The sequence below is a fragment of the Mauremys mutica genome, chromosome 7 (assembly GCF_020497125.1).
Source record: "Mauremys mutica isolate MM-2020 ecotype Southern chromosome 7, ASM2049712v1, whole genome shotgun sequence".
NCBI classification, from domain to species: domain Eukaryota; kingdom Metazoa; phylum Chordata; order Testudines; family Geoemydidae; genus Mauremys; species Mauremys mutica.
In genome coordinates this window covers 51,208,384-51,230,641 of record NC_059078.1, presented here as the reverse complement: position 1 = coordinate 51,230,641, position 22,258 = coordinate 51,208,384, and the positions used below count along the sequence as shown (strand labels likewise).

Here is a 22,258-nt window from a genome sequence, read left to right as displayed (position 1 = left end):
TCTATGATCCCAGAGCATTCCTGATAACCTTTGAAAGGGTAGCCATGACTCCAACCTGGCCCGTGGCCCAGTGAACAATCCGAGTCACCCCACTCCTCATGGGGGGAGCCCAGGCAGCGTATCGAGGTCAGGACGACACGGCAGCCCAAGACTACGAGCAAGTGAAGGCAGCCATATTGGATATGGATATGGCTACTGGCGATGGTTAAAACCAGAATCTCGAATGGGGCCCCAAGTAGCCAAGCTCATAGTCCTAGAACAGTTCATACAGATTCTTCCACTGGTCATGACTGGGTTTGCAGACACCTGCCGCTAACCCTAGCTGAGGCCTCCTCCCTCTTGGAGGGATATCTTAGGTTGGATATTAGGAAAAACTTTTTCACTAGGAGGGTGGTGAAGCACTGGAATGGGTTACCTCGGGAGGTGGTGGAATCTCCATCCTTAGAGGTTTTTAAGGTCAGGCTTGACGAAGCCCTGGCTGGGATTATTTAGTTGGGGGTTGGACTAAATGACCTCCTGAGGTCCCTTCCAACCCTGATATTCTATGATTCTATGGCTCCCAATATACCAGGGAAGGAAATGAGCCAGGGACCCAAAAGTGGTGGTCCCTCTTGAGTGAACTCCAGGAAGACTCAGACTGTTATCCAACCGACTGGCAGCTTAAGGGGCAGGAAAATACTTCAAGGTCCATGGGTCAGATTTCCCCACAACAGTAGGCCCATGCCCTTAACTCCCCTACCAACTCCTCGTCCCATATCTACACAGGAACCCCTATGCAACTCAGCAAGAAGGTAACGCAGCTGCCAGAAGACAAGGGACAGGCATAATGATCTGTTACTCCTGCAGACAATAGGGGCACAGATTCTGCAACTGCATCTACATGGAGTATAACTTTGGACTGGTCTGAACCAGAGAGAATAGGGCATGAAGAAAAAGCCCGAGGAAACTCACAATCCCAGTTGAAGTGGAAGGTGAAAAGACACTGGCCCTCATAGACTCGATATGTGATCAGACAAATAGCCAAGGTGGCAAGGAAACTCAAGAAGGGGAAAATCCCAATCAGATGTATCCATGGAGATATATTACCATACCTCATCACGACAATAAGACTAACCATTGATGGGCACCAAGGGCAGATGAGAGAATGTGTGTCAACAGACCTCCGCTACCCTGAGATATTAGGCTGGGACTGGCTGTAGTTCTCCGAGCTCTTACAGAAGCTTCCCCTAGCACCAGGACCCAAAGAAGACACCCCAGAGGAGGTGCTGGGGGGGGGGGCTGTGTCTTGCTCGCTTTTAAGGATCCTGACCTCCTGACCCAAGGAAAGAAAATCTCAGAAATGGATAGTGAGGAGAGAGCAAAAGGAAGTGACAGAGGCAGTCCCTTCCATAGGTGTAATGGAGGCCACAAATGCTGGAACTGATGCCTGTGAGGCAGATGAGCCCGGAGAAGAAACATCCATGGGCCCCAATACACCACTCCCTCTGCAACTTGACCTGGAGAATCTAACCAGGTTCTCTGATTTCCACATGCAACAAAGAAATGATGAGACCTTGAGTTGAGCCTTTGAACAAGTAGTCATGATAGATGATGAAGACGTGGATCCCCTAAAGGCCCAGCGGTACCCACATTTTACCCTGAGGGCAGACTGGTTATCTCATATTGACCAAGACAAGCAGATACAAGAGATAAGGACGCAACTGCTAGTTCGACACATATACTGCTGTGGGTTAGTGCATTTGGCCCACACAACACCATGTGCAGTACAACTGGGGAAAGACAAAACATAATTGAGAATCCTGGCCCGATACTTTTGGCCAGGAATCTTTAAGGAGGTTAAGGATTTCTGCACCTCATGTTCCAAATGTCAATTGACAGCCCCTAAGGAAAGCCCGCAAGCCCCATTATTGCCTCTCCCCTTGGTGGATGCCCCCATTGAAAGGATAGGGATTGACTTTATAGGCCCCCTAGAGAAGAACACCTCAGGACATCAGCATATACTTGTCATCGAGGATTATGTCACCAGACACCCAGTCTACAGACTACGAATGCTAAGATGAAAGCCAAGGAGCTACTGAAAGTCCTTGCGAGAGTTGGGATTCCCAAAGAAGTCCTGGTGGACCAGGGGACAAATTTCACATCCCAGCTGATGAGAGAGGTACGGGAACTATTATAAATCAAACCCTGATGCACATCCGTGTACTACCACCCCGACAGATGGCCTTGGGGAAAGGGTCAATCAGACACTCAAGGGGATGCTCAAGAAGTTCATTGCCCAGGATCCCTGACACTGGGACCAACTAATCCCAGCAGAGAGGTGCCCCAAGCTTCAACAGGGTTTTTGCCATTCGTATTGCTATATGGACGACAGCTGAGGGGCATACTCGACCTGGTACAGGGCATCTGGGAAGGCCAACAACCAAGAGCTGAGAACATAGCACAGTGTGGTTTAAAGTTACTTGAAAAGCTGGAGGCCATGCACGTCCTTCAAATGAGTCCTGTTGCTTCTTCCAATCTCTGAGGCAAAGTTAATGGCCAAATGGCAGGACCATTACGAGGTATCAAAGAAAATGGGGACTGTAGACTACGTGATTAGACAGCCAGGGAAGAGAAAGGAACAGCAGGTATACCATGTAAACTTACCGAAGCCCTGGAAAGGCCGGGGAAAACCTTTTTATCACACTGTTTCTGGAGAAACTGGAACTAGGACTCCAAGGTGATGACTGCCTAAAGAAAGGCTCCGTACCTTCAGACAGAACTTGAGCCAGCCAGGAGCAAAAGGAGCAGGGGTTCCAACTGGTGGCAACTTTCCCATGGATATTCTCATCTCTACCTGGGAAGATGTTCCTAGCACAACATCACATTAGTACAGAACCTGATAAAGTAAAACGGGAAGGGCTCCTACCAATCCCCAACAAGTTGAGGGGGGCTGCCAAGACAGAGATCAGGACCATGTTGATAGAAGAGGCCCAGAGTGAGTGGAGGAGCCCCATCATGCTGGTCTCAAAGCCAGATGGCTCACTACGTTTCTGCATAGACTTCAGGAAATCAAATGTGATTTCCAAATTTGACGCCTACCTCATGCCATGAGTGGATGAACTCTTAGAGTGACTGGGAGAAGCCCAATACATCACCACTTTGGATTTAACAAAGGGGTATAGGCAGATTCCCTTAACACCGGATGCCCAAAGATGACAGCCTTTTCTATGCCGCTCAGCCTGTTCCATTTTAGGACCATGCCTTTTGGGTTACACAAGGCAGCAGCCACATTTCAGCATTTGATGGACCAAATACTCCAACAGCACAGTCAATATGTGGTGACATACTTAGACAGCGTAGTGATCTGTAGTAAGGATTGAGACTCCCATCTAGTTAAGAACATAAGAACGGCCGTACCGGGTCAGACCAAAGGTCCATCTAGCCCAGTATCTGTCTACTGACAGTGGCCAATGCCAGGTGCCCCAGAGGGAGTGAACCTAACAGGCAATGATCAAGTGATCTCTCTCCTGCCATCCATCTCCATCCTCTGACAAACAGAGGCTAGGGACACCATTCTTTACCCATCCTGGCTAATAGCCATTTATGGACTTAACCATCATGAATTTATCCAGTTCTCTTTTAAACACTGCCATAGTCCTAGTCTTCACAACCTCCTCAGGTAAGGAGTTCCACAAGTTGACTGTGCGCTGCGTGAAGAAGAACTTCCTTTTATTTGTTTTAAACCTGCTGCCCATTAATTTCATTTGGTGACCCCTAGTTCTTGTATTATGGGAATAAGTAAATAACTTTTAAGTATCAGAGGGGTAGCCGTGTTAGTCTGGATCTGTAAAAGCAGCAAAGAGTCCTGTGGCACCTTATAGATTAACAGAAGTTTGGAGCATGAGCTTTCGTGGGTGAATACCCACTTCGTCGGATCCTCCGATCCCTAATAAAAGCCAGGGTAACGTCAGATCCCACAAAATGTGCAATAGGAAAGGAAGAGGCCCGTTACAGGGGACATAGAGTCAGTGGAGGACACGTTCGACCCTTAGTCAACAAGGTTCATGCCTCACAGGCCTACAAGACACCCTTGACCAGTAGGAGGGGAGGGATAGCTCAGTGGTTTGAGCATTGGTCTGCTAAACCCGGGGTTGTGCGTTCAATCCTTGAGGGGACCATTTAGGGAACTGGGGTAAAAATCTGTCTGGGGATTGGTCCTGCTTTGAGCAGGGGGTTGGACTAGATGACCTCCTCAGGTCCCTTCCAACCCTGATATTCTATGAGTGCTGTATAGCCTGGACTTCAAAAAGGAATTCATAGTACAAACAGATGCAGTGGAATCAGGGCTGGGGCCATCGTTTCAGATGAAGAGGAACACCTGATAGTCTATATCAGCCAGAAACTCTTCCCTGTGAGAAAGCATACTCAGTGATAAAGCAGGAGTTCTTGGCTGCCAAATGGGCAAGAGAGAGCCTGTGATACTATCTCCTAGGAAACAAGCTCACGCTAGTTACCGATCACTCGCCCGCCTCTGCACTGACTAAATGTGATGGACGAGTCAAACCAAGGATCATGAGATGGTATGTGTTGCTACAGCCATATGCCTTCTGGATACAACACCGGGCAGGAGGTTTGCATCATAACACAGATTTTCCATCTACAGAAGTAGCCTATGACAGTTAAGGTCGGGTCTTGATCTAGCAGGGGAGGATATGTAATGGAGTCTACAGACACATACTGAGCTTGGGCAGGAGGGAGGGGAGTCCCTCCTGTCTGCCAGTAAGCATCCCACCCACACGCAGCTGCCAGAGCTGCCAGTCATGGAGGCAGGCAGCCGAGGGTGACCAGGTGTCTGGAACACCCAGTTGAAAAGGGACCCTGATGGCTCCGGTCAGCACCACTGACCAGGCCATTAAAAGTCCAGTTGGCGGTGCTGCAGCGCTAAGGCAGACTAGTTCCTCCCTGTCCTGGCTGGCACCGTGCTGCACCCCAGAAGCAGCCAGCAGGTCTGGGGGCGGGTGGGCACGGGGCTCCGCGCGCTGCTCCCACCCCGAGCACCGGCTCCAAACTCCCATTGGTCGGTTCCCAGCCAATGGGAGTTGGGGGGGTGGGGTGCCTGCAGGTGAGAGCAGCACCCCTTCCCCCCTCCAGGACCGAGACCTGCTGGCAACTTCTGGGGCACGCACAGCACAGTGCCAGGACAGGCAGGCAGCCTGCCTGAGCCCCTCAACCCCATCACCGCTGCGCTGCTGACCGGGAGCCGTCTGAGGTAAGCCCGGGCCCCAATCCCATGCCCCAGCCCTGAGCCCCGCCAAACCTAGAGCCCCCTCCTGCACCCCAAGCCCCTCTTGCCCAGCCCCACCCCAGAGCCAGCACCCCGAGCCCAAAGCCCTCACCCCCTCCTGCTCTCCAACCAGGGGCGGCTCTAGGAATTTGGCTGCCCCAAGCAGTCATGCCTGCGGGAGGTGCACCGGAGCCGCGGGACCAGCGGACCTCCTGCAGGCATGACTGCAGAGGGTCCGCTGGTCCCACAGCTCCAGTGCACCTCCCGCGGCTGCGGAGGGTTCGCTGGACCCGCGGCTCCGGTGGACCTCCCGCAGGCATGACTGCGGAAGGTCCGCCGGACCCCCCTGCCGCCCTGCCGGCAAAATGCCGCCCCAAGCACGCACTTGGTGCGCTGGGGTCTGGAGCTGGCCCTGTCTCCAACCCCATACCTCAGCCCCCTCCCACATTCCATATCCCTCGGCCCCACCCCCTAGCCTGGAGCCCCCTCCTGCACCCTGAACCCCTGTGATAAATGAAGGGGGCAGGGTAGCTCCCTTTTATGGACCCGACAGCCAATTAGCTATAAAATCCCTCTTAGTAGCTATTCTCTATTTGCTTTACCTGTAAAGGTTAAAAGTCACTGTGATGCATAGGTAAAAGGAAGTGAGTGAGCACCTGGCCAAAAGAGCCAATGGGAAAGCTAGAACTTTTTAAAATGGAAATGAGACTCCCCTTTTGTTGTTCTTTGGAGAGAGGGAACAGAACAGCGATGCTGTAAAAAGCTTTGGGCCAGGTATGAAAAATCATCAGATCATACCTAGAAACTACTCATTTAAAACCCCAGATATGTAAGTAGATCAGGGAATGGTAGGAAGATGCAATTAGATTTATCTCTTTTTTATTTTTTTATGGCTTGTGGACTCCTCTGTGCTAACTCCAAATGCTTTTGTTTTGCATGTAACCTCAAGAAACTATTGTTGATACTTAATCCTTGTATTTGTTCTTTTTAAATTTAGCAGTAGCCTGAGTTTCCAGATGTACTTTCTTTCTTTTTGTTTTTAATAAAATTTACCTTTTTAAGAACAGGATTGGATTTTTGTGTCCTAAGAGGTTTGTGCACATTGTTTAATTAGATGGTGGCAACAGCTGATTTCCTTTGTTTTTCTTTCTCAGCTCTTCCCCGGAGTGGAGGGTGAAAGGGCCTGAGGGTACCGCCCAGGAAGGACCAAGTGCACCTTCCTGGGTTCTCAAAGGGGTTTTTGCACTTGGGTGGTGGCAGCATCTACCCATCCAAGGTCAGAGAAAAGCTGTAACCTTGGGAGTTTAATACAAGCCTGGAGTGGCCAGTATTAATTGTTAGAATCCTTGCGGGCCCCAACTTCTGCACTCAAAGTGCCAGAGTGGGGAATCAGCCTTGATAACCCCACATTTCTGGCCCCACCCTGGAGCCCACACCCCAGTTAGAGCCCTTACCCCCTCCTGCACCCCAACCCTCTACCCCAGCCCAGTGAAAGTGAGTGAGGGTGGGGGAGAGCGAGCCACTGAGGGAGGGGGAATGTAGTGAGTAGGGGTGGGGCCTCAGGGAAAGGGCAGGATAGGGGCAGGGCCTTGGGAAGGGGTGGGGCTACTGTGTTCGGTTTTGTGCAACTAGAAAGTTGCCCTAGGGCACCCAGCTGTGCCCAGTGAAGGAAACAAGGCCTGCTACAAAGGGCAGAGAGCAGTGGAGAGAGAGGGAGAAAGGCCTGGGACAGCACCCCTGCTCCAGGCTGCCTCCCTGAGCACAGCTCAGAGACTGAGGCGTACTTCCGGACTCAGTCAGAGTCAAATAATTGCCCTGCTGGGGCAAACTAAGGGATCCTGGCAAGGGCAGCAGTGACCCCCCCAGGACCACACCTCGAGCCGGTGACAGCTGGTCACTGGAATTCCTACCTCTGGGGGGGGGCAAGTGGGGCACTTTGCCCCAGGCCCTGGGCTCTGCAGGGGCCCCCAAGAGAACGGGTGAGGCTCCCGCCCCTCCCCCGCCTCTGCCCCTCACCTGGAGCCTCAGCGCATCCAGGAGCATCCCAGAACAGCGCTGCAGCGTGGCTCCGGCGGGGCCCCTGAGCCCCGCCCCACTTAGAGACTTGTGGTAAGGGGCGGGGCTGCAGGCTCCAGGCTGAGCTCAGCTCCCTCCGCTCGGCCTGGAGCTCGCAGCCCCTCCCCCCCGCCGGAGCCATGCTGCAGCTGTCGAGCGAAGCTCCTGGGTGCGCTGAGGCTCCGGGTGAGGGGGGAGCTGGGGGTAAGAGGCCGGGGCCGTGGGGGTTGGCTAAGGGGCAGGGAGTCCCAGGGACAGTTAACGGGGAGATGTGGGGGGGGCAGTCAGGGGACAGGGAATGGGGGGGTTGGATTGTGGGCATTCCAGGGTCTGTCAGGACTCAGCGGGGTAGGGGGTGGATAGGGGTCGGGGCAGTCAGGGGACAGGGAGCAGGGGTGGGGTCCCGGGGTGGTGGTGAGGAGTGGAGATGGGAGTCTCTGGGGGATGGTGAGGGGACAAGGAGCAGGATGGGTTGGGATTCTGAGGGGGGCGGGCAGTTGGGGGGCAGGAAGTGCGTGGGGGTCAGATAGGGGGCAGGGCCAGGCTGTTTGGGAGGCACAGCCTTCCCTACCCTAAAGCTCACTCAGCAGTTTGAGGCTTGCAGAAGAGCCAAGCTGTTAGCTTTTGCATTAGGGCTACCATCCCTTTCACTTCTCAAATGCCAAATTATAGTCTATATTTCATTTCAGTGCCATAGGGAGATTCATGTCAGGGGAGGGTAGCTTCATTTAAAATTAGCCACTGGGGGCAGGATCACATGAGAAGAGCAATATCCTTCCCAACTCTACCAAGGGAGTCTCTCCCCTGCATTCCCTGAGGCTCCAGAGGAGTTAATTCAGTGGTTCTCAAACTTTTGTCCCGGTGACCCCTTTCACATAGCAAACCTCTGCGTGCAACCCCTCCCCTGCTTATAAATTGAAAGCACTTTTTTTATATATTTAACACTATTATAAATGCTGGAGGCAAAGCGGGATTTGAGGTGGAGGCTGACAGCTCGCGACCCCCAGTAATAACCTCATGACCCCCTGAGGGGTCCTGACCCCCAGTTTGAGAACCCCTGGGTTAATTTAATTTTAGCACCCTGTGTCCATTCACATGCATGTGCTATTTTGAGCATTTCAGTTTTCACAACATAGGCTCATCCCAGATTCTGGAACAAGCTCAAATGCTCAGTTCATGAAGTATGTACATAAGCTATACTAAAGACAAACCCACAGTAACCGTCTCCAGTTTGTGAGGGACCCCATGGAGCCAGTCTCTAGGAAACAGATAAATTCATGGAGGTTAAGTCCATTAATGGCTATTAGCCAGGATGGGTAAGGAATGGTGTCCCTTGCCTCTGTTTGTCAGAGGGTGGAGATGGATGACAGGAGAGAGATCACTTGATCATTACCTGTTAGGTTCACTCCCTCTGGGGCACTTGTCATTGGCCATTGTACGTAGACAGGATACTAGGCTGGATGGACCTTTGGTTTGACCCAGTATGGCTGTTCTTATGTTCTAACCTAAATGAACCCAAAGCTATGGAGACAGATACGAGTCAAGGAAGCCAGCAGAGTATCAGAAACCTGGAAAAATCTCTGACTAGATGGGCTCAGGCATTTGGTCACAAGCTGAGGTGGTTCAAAAGTTTTGGATTTTTTTTAAGCAGAATTTTTTTATTGTTTCTTTAAACAATCAAACACAGCAAGCAGCAAATATTTGGCCACACACTTCTGAAACCCCAAACCATATTCAGGTTTTGGCAGACTAATTTCAGCTTTTCAATTAAAAAAACTACAACAAATTTTGAAGGAAAGCAGACATTGTCCGTGATTTTTTTCTGCTTTTTAAAAACCCCTAGTTTTCAATCCAGAAAAAGTTTTGACGGCAAATATCTGTCCAACCCTTTTAATGAGCTTTAGTGCCTTTTAGCACTAGCTGATGCTGAGAACCAGTGATACCTTGTAAAGATGTTTTCTTAAAACTGGGTTTGTGCTGAGATGCGGAAGGATTATTTTTCTCAGGGCCACCTGTGGGGGGGGGGGAGGGGGAGGGAAGCAAGTGGGGCAATTTGCGCCGGGCCCCGCAGGCGCCCCCATGAGAATATAGTATTGCAATTTTTTTTATGGAAGGGGCCCCCGAAATTGCTTTGCCCCAGGCCCCCTGAATCCTCTGGGCAGCCCTGCCTCTGGGTGGCAGCCCTTACAACCAGCTGCTCTGGCCCCGTTGGTCCAAGCAGGGCTTTCTGACACACCCGCGGAGGGGGTCCTGCCTCCCACTGTGCCAGGCCCAGCAGGAGAGCTGGAAGTACCTGCGGCCCATACCAGGACAGGCTGGTGAGCGTGCAGGCAGCCAGGCCTGGCTGGTGTTGGTGGAGCTAGCCCACCCACGGGGTCTGCCAACTGCTCCGCATGCAGGCTGGCACCTGCCAGGAAACTGAGTTGCTGATCCTGCCTTCTCTCTCCCCGCTCTGGAGAAAAGCCAGCTGCCAACCCACTGCCATCCCCAAGTGTTGGCGTGTGCTAGCTACCCCACAAGCCTCTACCACTGCTGGGGCCCACCTGCTGAGCGAGCCCTCCCCAGAGTAACTAGCCCTCCTTGCTCAGCCGAGGGGTCTCCTTGCCACCTGCTTGCCCTTCATCCCTCTTCTGTCCTGGGCCTTGGGATTATCCCTCCCCCCTCAAGATTCCCTTCTCCTGCCCCCTCCTCCCAGGCTTCTGCCCTCTCCTACTTCCCGTCTTCCCTGTATCTCTTGGACCCTCTCCCAGTGGGCCCCTCCTTCCCCAGGAGCTGCTGGCACTTGCTCCCGTTCTAAACCTGCCCCCACCCCAGACAAGTGTGCCTGCCCCCCAGGGTGCTGCTGCCTCCTTGGTGCCCATGACTCAGATCTGCATCTGCCAGGGCTCCCCTCCCCGCACCCGTTATTTCCTCAGGGAGGTCCCACAGCTTCCCCAGGTTAAATGCTGCAAAACTGGGGCCCCTCACCCTCCCTGTTCTCCAAGCCTGTCCCAGCTGCTGCCAAACCCCATTGTTCTTCCCCATCTCCTTGGGATCAGCTCTCTCCCACCCCGGGTGCCTCATGCCTCGCCTGAGGGCTGCAGCCTTCTCTTCCTCCTGTCCCCTGTCCAGCCCATTCTGCCCACTGCAGCCAAACTCTCCTCCCTTGGCCCACCATGGGGGTCCTGTCTGCTCCCTGCTCAGATCCACCCACCGGCCTCCAGCCTCTGCCCACGGCGAGCCCACGTGCCTCATCCTCTTCCCTAAGGCTCTGCCTAGTGCTGCCCTGGCGTAACCCCCAGCATGCCCATTCCACCAGCTCGATCCACCTTTCCGAGCCCTTCGTCTGCTCTGGGTCACGTCACTGAGTCTTCTTCCCCAGGGGTCATCCTGCAAGACCAGCCTCTCTGACTCAGGACAATGAACCCCATCCATAGCCTCATCCTCACACTGCCCTTCTCGCTGCCAGCCGTCTGCTCCTGATGGCCTCCTTCATCCCCTGCTGGCTGCCTCTGAGCAGACACCACCACTCTTGGGATTTGCCTGCAAAACGCTGTGTGCATCGACGCACTGGAGCAATAACACTGTCGGCATTTGAGAGCCGCTACCCTTCTCCCCAAAGGGCCCAGCCCTGCAGACCCACACACATGGGAGCAGCCCTCGCCCTACGCTCCAGTGAGACTGCTCCCAGAATGAGGGTCACCATGCCGGACAGGCCTGGTAGTGCATCATGTACAGTGGAAGGAAGGGGAAGGTATTGGAGGTTCAGGAATTGGACTGTGGAGGCTGAGCATGGAGTGGAAGGCTGGCCCCTATCCTGAAAGTCAGATGACCAGGATTCAGTTCCCAGCTTTGGTTCGCTCCCTGTGTGAGCTTTGGTCTGTCGCTGTGCCTCTGTTCCCATCTGTAGAACAATAATTACACCTCATAGAGAGCATCAGTGGCACTTAACACATGGCATAATTGTGCATTTCCCTTGCACCGCCGTGAGGCAGGGCAAGACTAGCATCCCCACTGCATAGAGGCTAAGTGACTTGCCCAGGGTCACACTGGAAGCTTGTGACAGCCCAAGAAGTTCACCATGGGTGAACCTACCCTAGTACAGCTCTTGTGCATGGAAGGGTGGGAGGTGAGGATCAGTCTCTTCTGGATTGAGGGGCTCAGATATGCTGGGCATGGGGGCCAGGTACCCAAGATAGCAACAGAGCCTTGAAAGACAGAGGGGCCTTCTCAAACCAGGTCACTGACACCCCAAAACTCAACCCCTTGGAGACTCACCACGCTGGTTGTGGCGAAGGGGACCCAGGTTTGCATGGAATGGGATCCCTGGCTGCTGCGCTCTGTAAGCCAAGGTTCAGGGCAGATGAGGCAATGACTGGCAGGATTGTGAAATCTGCCGGGGAGGATGTGGTTTATAGCTGCACTGTGCAGATCCTGGAGTCCAGATTTCCCCACTGGGCAGCAGGCACTGGCTGCTCCCAACCATCTCCTCACTCCCCAGCCCTGTTTATGGAGAGCTCCCTGTGTGCCTAGGTGCCTTTCACACTCATGGGCCCACAGTGAGCAAGGGAAGAAAAAATCTTCCAAGTCCCAGACAAATCCTTCTCCACCCTTGGAGCTGGGGGCCCGATTTCCTGTGGTCTCTTGGGACAGGTCAGTGACTGCCACCTGCTAGTCACATTCCGTTTCCCAGGGACACGTCTCTCTCCCAGCAGGCCGACAGGACAGCCAGGGCTGCTCTATCCTCTATACCGAGGGGATAGGATCAAGGTGCCTCATACCGCTGTAGATTATTTCCCTTATCTGTGCTGGGGCAGGGCCCAGGAGCAGGTGTGGCCACGGACAAGCACGTGGTGCTGGCTCGGCCTGGGCCTACCACTGGCATCATCCCAGTACAATTCTAAAGTCTGCTTGGGTCAGTGGCACATTGCAGGGCTCCTGGTGGCCCCTGCCCCTGCCGGGCCATAGCACCCACTTTATTAACCCCGCATGGGACATTTGTTCTGGGCTGTGGTATTGCAAATTCCTGAAAATAAGAACAACTGATAATCATTGTAAAGCACCACAGGACAACTGGACATCCAGTTGTGCCAAGCATGTTCAGGCTGCAACAGAAACAGTTTGGGCTACAACGAAGATCGTTTGGCTTTTCAGAAAAAAGAACAGGAGTATTTGTGGCACCTTAGAGACTAACAAATTTATTTCAGCATGAGCTTTCGTGAGCTACAGCTCACTTCTTCGGATGCATAGACTGGCTTTTCAGAGACAGTTAACAGGGGTCCCGGTGCGGTTCACAATGGAAACTGGCTTTAACCTCAGACCCTGGACCCAGCCCTTTCCCGCTCTCATCCTCTGCTGCCACCATGTGGCCATCCCCCCGCAATAAAACCACCATCGTTTCTCTGTAGCCTTTATTCAATGGTGTTGGTTTCCTCCTCCAGCCCCATCCCAGGATCCGGTGCCATGGCCATGAAGACAGATCAGCTGCTGAGCTGGCTCCGAAAACCCAGCCGCAGGGACAGGCAAACTGCCTGTGATCCGGGCTTGGGCGAGATCCAGGGAATACCTGGGGGTGGGAGAGGCTGGCACTGACTAATGGAGACCTGGGGGTGAATCCTTCTGGGGTTGGGGACCCAGCCACTCTACCCTCCCCAGGGTGACCAGGCCAACACAAGGCGATGTGAGGGCCTCCTCACTTTGGAGCCCAAAGGGCCTGTTCTTCCTGTCCGGGTGCTCCCTGCCCCCCAGGCCTCCAACAGGTCTGTGAAAGGGCTGGCTGGGAGATGCTGGCATCAAGATGCCAGGAGCAGGGGAAAGCTGGAAGGCAGCAGGGAGAGGGACCACACCAAGGGGCCAAGCCGCTGGGCAGTACGGCCCTTCCTGCTCATGGCAGGTCGCCCTGTGTGGCCTGCCCACCAACACCCCTGAGAACCCGTCCCTTGGTGACCCAGGCAGAATGCGTGGGCCTGGCAGATAACTGGGGCAGAGGTGGAGCCAGCAGGTTCTGCGGTGCACAGGCAGTGACCCCTAGCTCAGAGACCTGGAGGCCAGGGATAGCGGGGTGGGTCTGGAGTGGTGGAGATGCCACCTCAGCGCTCTGGGAATAGTCTAGTGATGGAGAAAAGAGGGGAGGTGCTGCAGGAGGAACCAGGGGTCCTAGGAGCCCAGTGCAGACTGAGCGCCTACCCCTCCCCTGCCCCACCATGGAGGCAGCTAGCAACAGGGGGATTCCCCCACTCCCCCAGACTGAGGGATATACCCCAGGAATGAAGAGTGTCCCAACAGGGTAGGGAAGCAGGATGGTGTGGGGAGGCTGAGAAGTGGCAGGTGAGGTAGAAGCACTGGCTGGAGGCTGTAGCGAGGAATGCATGTCCAGGTGGGGCGGCCTCTCAGTAGCAGGGGTTTCCACTGGGTCCTGGTCACAGTGCCAGGCAACTTGGGAAGCTTTAGGGTCTCTAAAATCTGCTATTTAACAACCCCATTAATGTGCTTTCCCTCCGTTGGGGGGCAGAGGGCTCTGCTTCCAAAGGGTGCCCCTTTCCCACCATCCCTCACGCACACCGGGAGGGTGGGGCCTGCCCCGGGGGGTGTTCTGATTGGAGCCGGGAATCCTCTGAGCATGGCTGGCATGGCACAGCACCCATCAGTAGGTCTGCGGTGTCAGGATGAAGAGTCGGTCCTCTTCCCTGCGGATCCACTTCATCAGCTTGTTGACAGCGCTGACAGCGGCTGCCTTGGTCCCCAGGGGGCTGTAGCACACGTAGAGCTCAAAGGCACTGGTCACCTGGGGGAGAGATGGGAGCCAATCCCAGTCAGTGCCTGGACACAGAGCCTGCCTCCAGATGCCAGGAGGGATCCAGGAGGATGGCCCAACAATGAGGTCACTAACCTAGAAGGTGGGGGTTCAATTCCTTGCCCTGTTACAGATCTTGGCCCAGATCACGTAGTCTCTCTGGTCTCAGTTTCCCCATCTGAGCAATGGGGAGGGCAGCACTGCTGCATGGGGGGGTTATGAAGACACGTACATTAGAGACTGTGAGCGGACAGGGTTTTCCACCTCCTAACTGGGGAGCAAAGGTGGTTGGCACGTTTCAGTAATTAACATTGTCCATTCTGCTTATGAAAGTTTAAACCCTGTAAGGGCCATCCCTTCCCCCCGGGAGCTCCCTGGATTTGTACAAAAAACCGATGGATTTAACCTTTCCATCCCAGGGAGATGCTCAAGTTACGCCCACTCATGCCCTAGACTAGCAGCTACTTTTCCTAGAATGCAGCAGCCCTCATCTCTAACATGGAGATGAGGCCTGTGAAAAGGCCTTGCTGCACTGCATACTGGAAACTATCTCAGCTCAACATGGAGCACTGCATGCTGCAATGGGTACATGCTGCAATGGGTACATGCTGGCACATCAAGGACTCTGTAGTGAGTCGGTGTGGCTCCCCTCCTGCCAGCAGAGGGAGCGCCCTTGCAGGCACCCAAGTGGGCGGAGCCACCACCACCTGTTCCCGCCCCCCGGAAGTCAAGGGGCGGGACAGGAAGTAGAAAAGCCGGCCACCAGAGCTCAGTCGGAGCCCAGCCACCGCCGGGAGCAGACGTACCGGCGGGAGCTCCTGACTGGGAACCCTCCAGGACCCGAGGCAGCTGTCCTGACTGGCCGGAGCTTCCTCGCGCCCACTACGACGAGGAGCCACTGGAGCTTCCCCGTGACAGGTACTGGGAGGGGCCGCTGGAACTCCCCCACGCCCACTACGAAGAGGAGCCGCCGGAGCTCCCCTACCCCTGCTGTTACCCAGAGGAGCCGCCTGAGCACGCCTGGCCGGACTTCCCCGAGGAGCTGCCAGACATGCCACCAAGCCCGGGCCTTGAGGAGCCTATGCAGATTGACTGGCCTGGAGCTGGTGCCATGGATGAGGTAGGCCCTGAGGGGGAAAGTGGAAGTAGCCCGGGGGTAGCCGACCCCTGTCAGGCTGCAGGCGCAGAGGTCCCGATGTCAGTGTGTTGCGGTCAGGACCCCTCTGACCAGCGGCAGTGATAGCCGCTGCTAGGGCTCCGGGCTGGGACACAGTGGAGTGGGTGGGCCTGTGTCCCCCCTGCCACCCCACGCACGGGTGGCAGTTTTCCTCCTCACCCAACGCTCAGGTGTAAGGGCCTGGGCCTCTTCACCTACTGGTAGTTTTGCTGCTCAGCCCCTGCACCAAAGGGCCTGAGCTCCTTATATACTGTTTGCTGCTCAGCCCCTGCACCAAAGGGCCTGAGCTCCTTATATACTGTTTGCTGCTCAGCCCCTGCACCAAAGGGCCTGAGCTTGTTGGACTGGTTACTGCTCAGCCCCTGCACCAAAGGGCCTGAGCTTACTGTACTGTTTGGTGCAGGGGCTGAGCAGCAAAAGGGCCTGAGCTCCTTATATACTGTTTGCTGCTCAGCCCCTGCACCAAAGGGCCTGAGCTTATTGTACCGTTTGCTGCTCAGCCCCTGCTCCAAAGGGCCTGAGCTTATTGTACTGTTTTCTGCTGCACAGCCCACGGTGACAGCGGACGCGTAAGGAGTCGGTGTGGCTCCCCTCCTGCCCCAGGAGGGTTGAGCCCCGGCCCACTCGATTACAGACTCCAATAAAGCTAGGACTCTCCCATAAAAGCCAGAGCAGGGGGCAACCCCCAGCTTGCAGAACAACACTAGAACAACACTAGCTGTGTCTTCATATTGTATCACCACGGGGTCCTGCAGTATCATTATGCTACAACCTAAAGGTCTCACAGCTGTTGTGTGAGGATGCACACTAGAGATGGCCTCTCAGAGGAGCAGCAAGAGAGTATGGCAGCAAAGAAGGATGTTGACAAATTGGAGCGGGTTTAGAGAAGAGCCAGGAGGCTGATTAAAGGATTGGAGAACCTGCCTTATAATGAGACACGCAAGGAGCTCAATCAATTTAGCGTAACAACAAGAAGGTGAAGAGGTGACTAGAATCACAGTCTGTAAGTACCTACAAGGGGAACAGATATTTAACAATGGGCTCTTCAGGCCAGCAAGTCTAACAGCCCAATGGGTGGAAGTTGAAGGTAGGCAAAACTAGACTGGAAATAAGGTGTACATTTTTAACGGTGAGGGGCATTAACCATGGGAACAACTTACCCAGGGTTGTGGTGGGTTCTCCATCACTGACCATTTTTAAATCCAGATGGGATGTTTTTCTATAATATCTGCCCTAGTTCAAACAGCAATAATTGTGGGGGCAGTCTCTAAAGAGGGGGGCAGACTAGATGGAATCATCTATGAAACTCCTGGTTACCGGGTACATAATGGTTGTCACTGTGCTGCAAAACCATGGCCATTTGGAACTCCATGGTGGGGGCAGGGCTGGAACTCAGATTGGCCTGCCTATGCCAAAAGCCCAGGACTCTGCCACTTGAACTAAAGGAGATTCCCCTGAGCAGCAAATAGTATACGGCTTATGTCACACACTGAGCAGTTCTTATTTTCTCTCTCTCCCCATGTATTTCCCAGGCACTTATCCTGACTCTGTGTTGGTATCCAGGTTCCATGCAGAGGACAGTGGAACATACACGCTAGCCAGACCACTTCAGTGTACTCTAGCTCTCCTATCTCAGCTTGTTACCCCCAATATGGCATGTGGGTCTTTGTCTCCTCTAGTGGCTGGTCATAATAAGAGGAGAAAAGTCTACTACTGCTGCCAGCACTAATCCTTTAGCTCAAATGACAGAGTCTTGGCTGCCCCACACTCTCTAGATGTGGGGCAGCTGATGGAAGGTTGAGTGGTTCTTACCCAAGCCAGGAGATTTTCACTGGGTCCTGTGAAGTAGATGTTTTTCAGGGGGCGGGAGGAGTTGTGGGCACGGCTGTGTAGGTACTGGTATAGCTCCAGCAGTCTCTGCTTCTCCTCCTCGCTGACATAGGGAGCCTCAATCTCAGGGCTGGAAAAAACAAATTGCCCTTTGATTAACCCCCCAGAACATTAACCTGACCAGGGTAAGCTCCATGCAATAGAATTCCTTGTCCCAGGACAGCTGCAGTGGGTCACACAAAGCTACTGAACCCAGTGGGCAACATGTGCAACTAACCTGCACACCTTGCAGGGTGATGGAGCACTCACCCATGTCTGCCAGCTTGTTGCAGGTGACTCTGATGGAAATTGCACACTTGCTGGCACCTGCCTGTCACTGCCAACTCCTCTCAAGGAAACTCTTGGACCCAATGAAGGACCCAGCATCAGGCGCTGTGAAGAGTAGCTAGCCTGCAAGGTGAGGAGGAGCATGTCCTTCACCGCTCTCTGTCTCTAGTGCAAAGAGGTCTGGGTAATGTAATATGCAAATGAACACACTGCTAGACCACTGCAGTGGAGACCCCGGCGTTTGCTTTTTGCCAGGATTTGCCATGGAGGCCTCTCTACGCCCCCCCCAGCCCACACCAGTCTTCAAGCCATGCACAAGGGGACCTTCTGGATAGCATTGCCCTGGAATCCTGGCAGCTGTTCCTAGACCAACCACAGGGGTCTCTGCAGATCAGTGCCACCCGCAGTGGGGGACAGTCCAGGCTGCTGTCCAAAGAGCACTCTGGGCCCAGTATGCATCTGGGGGATGGGGGTAAGTGAGCCCTCCAGAGCAATTCATTAGGAAGCCGGCTGCAGTTGGAGTCACACACTGCAGCCTGGCTGGATGTTCCCCCTCCCATCATGCCACCAGTGATGCAACTCCCCGAGCCAGAGCAGTGTTGGGAGCACTATGCAGACAGGGACTAGACCCATCTGGCACCAGCTGCCTGGAGCCTGGCCTATCTTGGCCAGCAGCGGGAAGCTGCAGTGTCAGGAGCAGCACTGGGAACATGAGGCATTCAGGCCGGTGTGGCGGGTATCTTCTCCCCAGCACCAATCACTGTCAGGGTGGGGAAGCTGCTTCGTGAGCTCCCTGACTCTGGCTGCAGGGCACCCCCTTGGAGCTGCCACCTTGCAGCCCTGTGCCAGGCCTGCAAAGACCCCCTCTGCACTGAGTGCCCCCCACAGCCAGCTGCTCAGGACACACCTGGGAGAGACCCACCCTGACCCCCAGTAACATACCCCAGGGCTTCGTGTGTCTCTGACCTGCACTGTGGTGCACGAGGTGCCATGTGTGGCTCTAATGCAATGCCAGCTGTAAGCACAAGTGGTGGCTCTGGGGCACTGTGAGACTCACAGGCTGACCCAGGCACCATCAGTCCCTGGCATCAGCCTCGTGGCAGCCCAGGATCTGGCAGGCAGGGAAGCAGCCCTGGCTGGCACTGACTGTCATGGCCACAGCTGGGAGCTACCCCTGTACTCTGATGGCACAGAGCAGCCCCAGGGACTCATCCCAGCCATGCGCGCTTCCCTTGGCTCCGCGTCCGGTGATGGAGACCACACCCACCTCAACTCTCACCTGGTGAACAGCCCCGAGCTCTTGGATTTGTAGATGAAGTGTCTGAGGTCCGGGATCCCCACTTGGGAGACGCTGTAGAAGGGGGTGCGCAGGGCCTCCTGCAGGGCATGGGACACGCCACGCTTCCGCAGGCGCTCCTGGAACCGGCGCTTGCAGTCAGAGACGGTGAAGAAGTCTTCACGGTCGGTGGAGACCAGGAGCAGGCACAGGTCCATGTCCTGCTCCAGGTATGAGATGTGGGCATGGAAGAAGCCACTGGAGTTGAACTTGGGCAGGCAGATAGGAGTCCAGGCCTCACCCTCACGGAAGGAGGAGGAGGAGCTGATGAGGTTGAAGAGTAAATGCAGGTCAATGGGATGCAGGAACTGGTCCTTTTTCCTCACCAGAGACACCAGCTGGTTCCTGGACAGCAGGATGGAGAACACCAGGCTTTTGGCCTTGGCCTGCTGGAGGCAGGTGCTCACGGTGTCCCTGAGCCCCGCTGTCATCGGCAGGCAGCGTGCGGCACCCATCAGGAAGCTGGGGTCCCGAGCCATCAGGTCCAGCAAGTTGTCAGTGATGCGCTCGGAGCCCGCCAGCAGCCTGCGTAGGTCATAGTTCTGCTTCTGCTGGAAGATGTGGTTGAGCTGGGTCCAGGTGAGCAGGCTGAGGATCTGGTAGTAGATGTAGAGGAGCTCATGGGTGATCTCCTGCTCCGACTGCCGCGTCCGGGCCATGGCCACCAGCACCAGGGGGCTCCGGCGCACAAAGACCACCTTGTAGCCATCTGCCCAGCACGGGAGGGAGAGAGAGGGACACGTTAGCCCAGGGCAGCACACTGCTGGGAAATACCAGGGAGTTCTTGTGGCTCCAGAGGGTCAGCGAATGAGGCCACGTCTATGCTATAGGCACTACTATGCCGGCGCAACCCCGTACCACAGACACAGCCTACACAAAATGATCGGTGTAGGAACACCACCTCCCTGAGTGATGGTGGGTAGGTCTTCCGTTGGCCTAGCTGCACTACACCAGCGGTTAGGTCGTTGTAGTTACGGGAAGTGCCATAGCTATGACGACCTAACCCCTGGTGTCGACGCACCTAGGCCAGTGGAAGACCTAGCTACCGTCTCTATGCTGCTAATCAACCTACATTTTCTGTGTCAAATCAGGCCTGAGAAGCAAGGATGGCAGTCCTTGTAGTGAGGTGGACACTGAGGGTAAGCTTCTCCAGCAACCCAGTGCTCCTGGACCTAGCCAGGGAAGGGAAACCCAGTGCTTCTCCTGCACTGTGTCAGAGCCACAGGCTTTCATATGCCCTTTCCAGGGAGACACCAAAACACAGGCCCCTGGTCACCTCATCTGCCTCCCTCTGTAACCATCTCACAGTGCCCTCAATTTGCATGCACATTCAAAGCACTCACCAACAGCAGATGGCCAGATTCACACACGCAGCTGTGGTAACTGCACTTGCAAATCAGGCAGCTGTGTGTGCAGCTGGAGGCCGGGCCCAGCACCTGCCCTGCTCCTAGGAGCAGTGAGCTCCTGTCCACGCTGGTGCTCCGGCCACTCTGCGCAGCGGTCAACAGCGGAGCATCACATCTAAGGTCCAGCTAATACCCCCCCGAGGCAGCATGTGCCCTCAACTGGCCCCTGCCTGCGATGGTACCTGCATGGATAGACCTGATGGCATTCTTCTCTGCCTCCAGGAAGGACACCAGGGCCATCATCACTCCCATGGTGCTGGACAGCGCCTCCTCTGAGCCGTAGCGGGAATACACTGGCTTGCCTGCCTCGCTCAGCACGAACACATGCTTCTGATGCATGCGCCAGGCCTCCATGGTCACGTCCTCGTCCTCCTTCTCCGACCGAGCTGAGTCTCTCCGGGCAGTCTGCAGCGAGAGATCCATCTTGTCCTCCTGACTCGGCCTCATCTCCTCCTCCAGGTCTAACGCCATGCCCGTTAGCTGTGTGCTGAGCTCACTGAAGTCCTTGCTGATCTGTTCCATGCTGGTCTGGTCTGCCTGGTCCCCTCGCCCTTCCTCAGGGCTCCTGGACACGACATCTCCATCCTCAGGGCTCGTCAGGTCCTCATAGGACCGGGTGTGAACAAACATCGCCCTCTCCTGGCCTGCCCCTGGAAACCAAGACACCGGAGAGCTTTAGCCTCTCCTCTCCAGTGCCAAGATGACTGCTCCAAGACAAGCTAGGACAGCCGACTGGATGGTGGGGAGAAATGAGCCAGGCCCTGGGAGCCACCACAGACGGAGGGGAACCCCACTCGACCCCTGCAGGACCAATAACAAAGTCAGGCTCGTGTGTCCCCATTCTCACCGCTAGAGAGAGGCCAATACCCCAAGACTCCGAACCCCACCCTGTGTTAGAGCCCCATCTCTGTAGCAGAGCAGGCCCACTCCTAAAGCAGAGCCAGCACCTCCGATGCCTGCACCCAGTCTCTCATGGCTGTCAGGCTGTCCAGACACCTGCAAAGAGAAACCAATATGGCTGACCGTACAGCCTAGCTACCCTCTGAATGGTGTCACAGAATGGTGTTGCCAGACCTATCTGTGCCCTACTGGGGTTGTGCCATGTCAGCTGCACACAGAAAACCCCTGCACCCCTGGTGATGCTGGCAGGCCAGATACCAGCTTTTTCCTGGGCTGCAGGCATTAGCTAAGAATTGACAAACTCATAGCTGGAGACCAGACACTTCACCTATATGGTAGTTTTCCTCAAAAGAGGTGTTACATTCTTATAAGACATTGGGTGTTTAGACTCTATGAAATGCTTGGAAATTGCTGCCTGCATTAATCAATGTCTGTATCCCAGGCTATAAGAAGAGAGGTAAGCTTTGTTTAATAACTTTGAAAATGTTTGCTCTGAATTTGTGAACCCAGGCACAGGAATTGTCCCCCCACCCTTCCAGAAGGACAATCAGATGGGCCATCAAGAAACATTGCAATACAAAGGATTAGTTAACGGTCCTATCCGCACCTTGGAAATACTACCTGCAAAGAAGCTCGTCCTGTGGACTTGGATGCTGAACGAAGAAAATAAAACGAAGTCAAAGGAAAGTTTTCCATCTTTTTGGCTGTTTGAACTCTGAAGGGCCAGAGACTCTAAGGCCATGTCTACATGACCACTTTGGTCGGTATAACTAGGCATTGCTAGGCAGAGACGGGCTCCACCTCACGAAGAGAGGGAAGAGCATCTTTGCAAGCAGGCTGGCTAACCTAGTGAGGAGGGCTTTAAACTAGGTTCACCGGGGGAAGGAGACCAAACCCCGAGGTAAGTGGGGAAGTGGGATATCGGGAGAAAGCACAAGTAGGTGAGTGCAAGAGGGGAGGGCTCCAGCCCCATACTGGGACACCAGGACGATCAGTGAGTTATCTTACATGCCTATACACAAATGCAAGAAGCCTGGGGAACAAGCAGGGAGAACTAGAAGTCCTGGCACAGTCAAGGAATTATGATGTAATTGGAATAACAGAGACTTGGTGGGATGACTCACATGATTGGAGTACTATCATGGATGGATATAAACTGTTCAGGAAGGACAGGCAGGGCAGAAAAGGTGGG

General features: G+C 54.6%; 1 protein-coding gene across 1 annotated transcript in view; it reads right to left on the bottom strand.

Moving 5' to 3' along the window:
- Nucleotides 1–12,479: 12,479 nt before the first annotated feature.
- MON1A (MON1 homolog A, secretory trafficking associated) overlaps nucleotides 12,480–22,258 on the bottom strand; it is a 50,040-nt gene continuing 40,261 nt past the window's right edge. The window contains exons 3-6 of the mRNA XM_045025342.1: nucleotides 20,349–20,816; nucleotides 18,704–19,469; nucleotides 17,080–17,227; nucleotides 12,480–14,081 (exon numbers count right to left, since the gene is read on the bottom strand). Of these exons, the coding sequence (XP_044881277.1) occupies nucleotides 13,941–14,081; nucleotides 17,080–17,227; nucleotides 18,704–19,469; nucleotides 20,349–20,816 (1,523 nt within the window). The 3' untranslated portion in view covers nucleotides 12,480–13,940. The remainder of the gene's footprint in view (nucleotides 14,082–17,079; nucleotides 17,228–18,703; nucleotides 19,470–20,348; nucleotides 20,817–22,258) is intronic.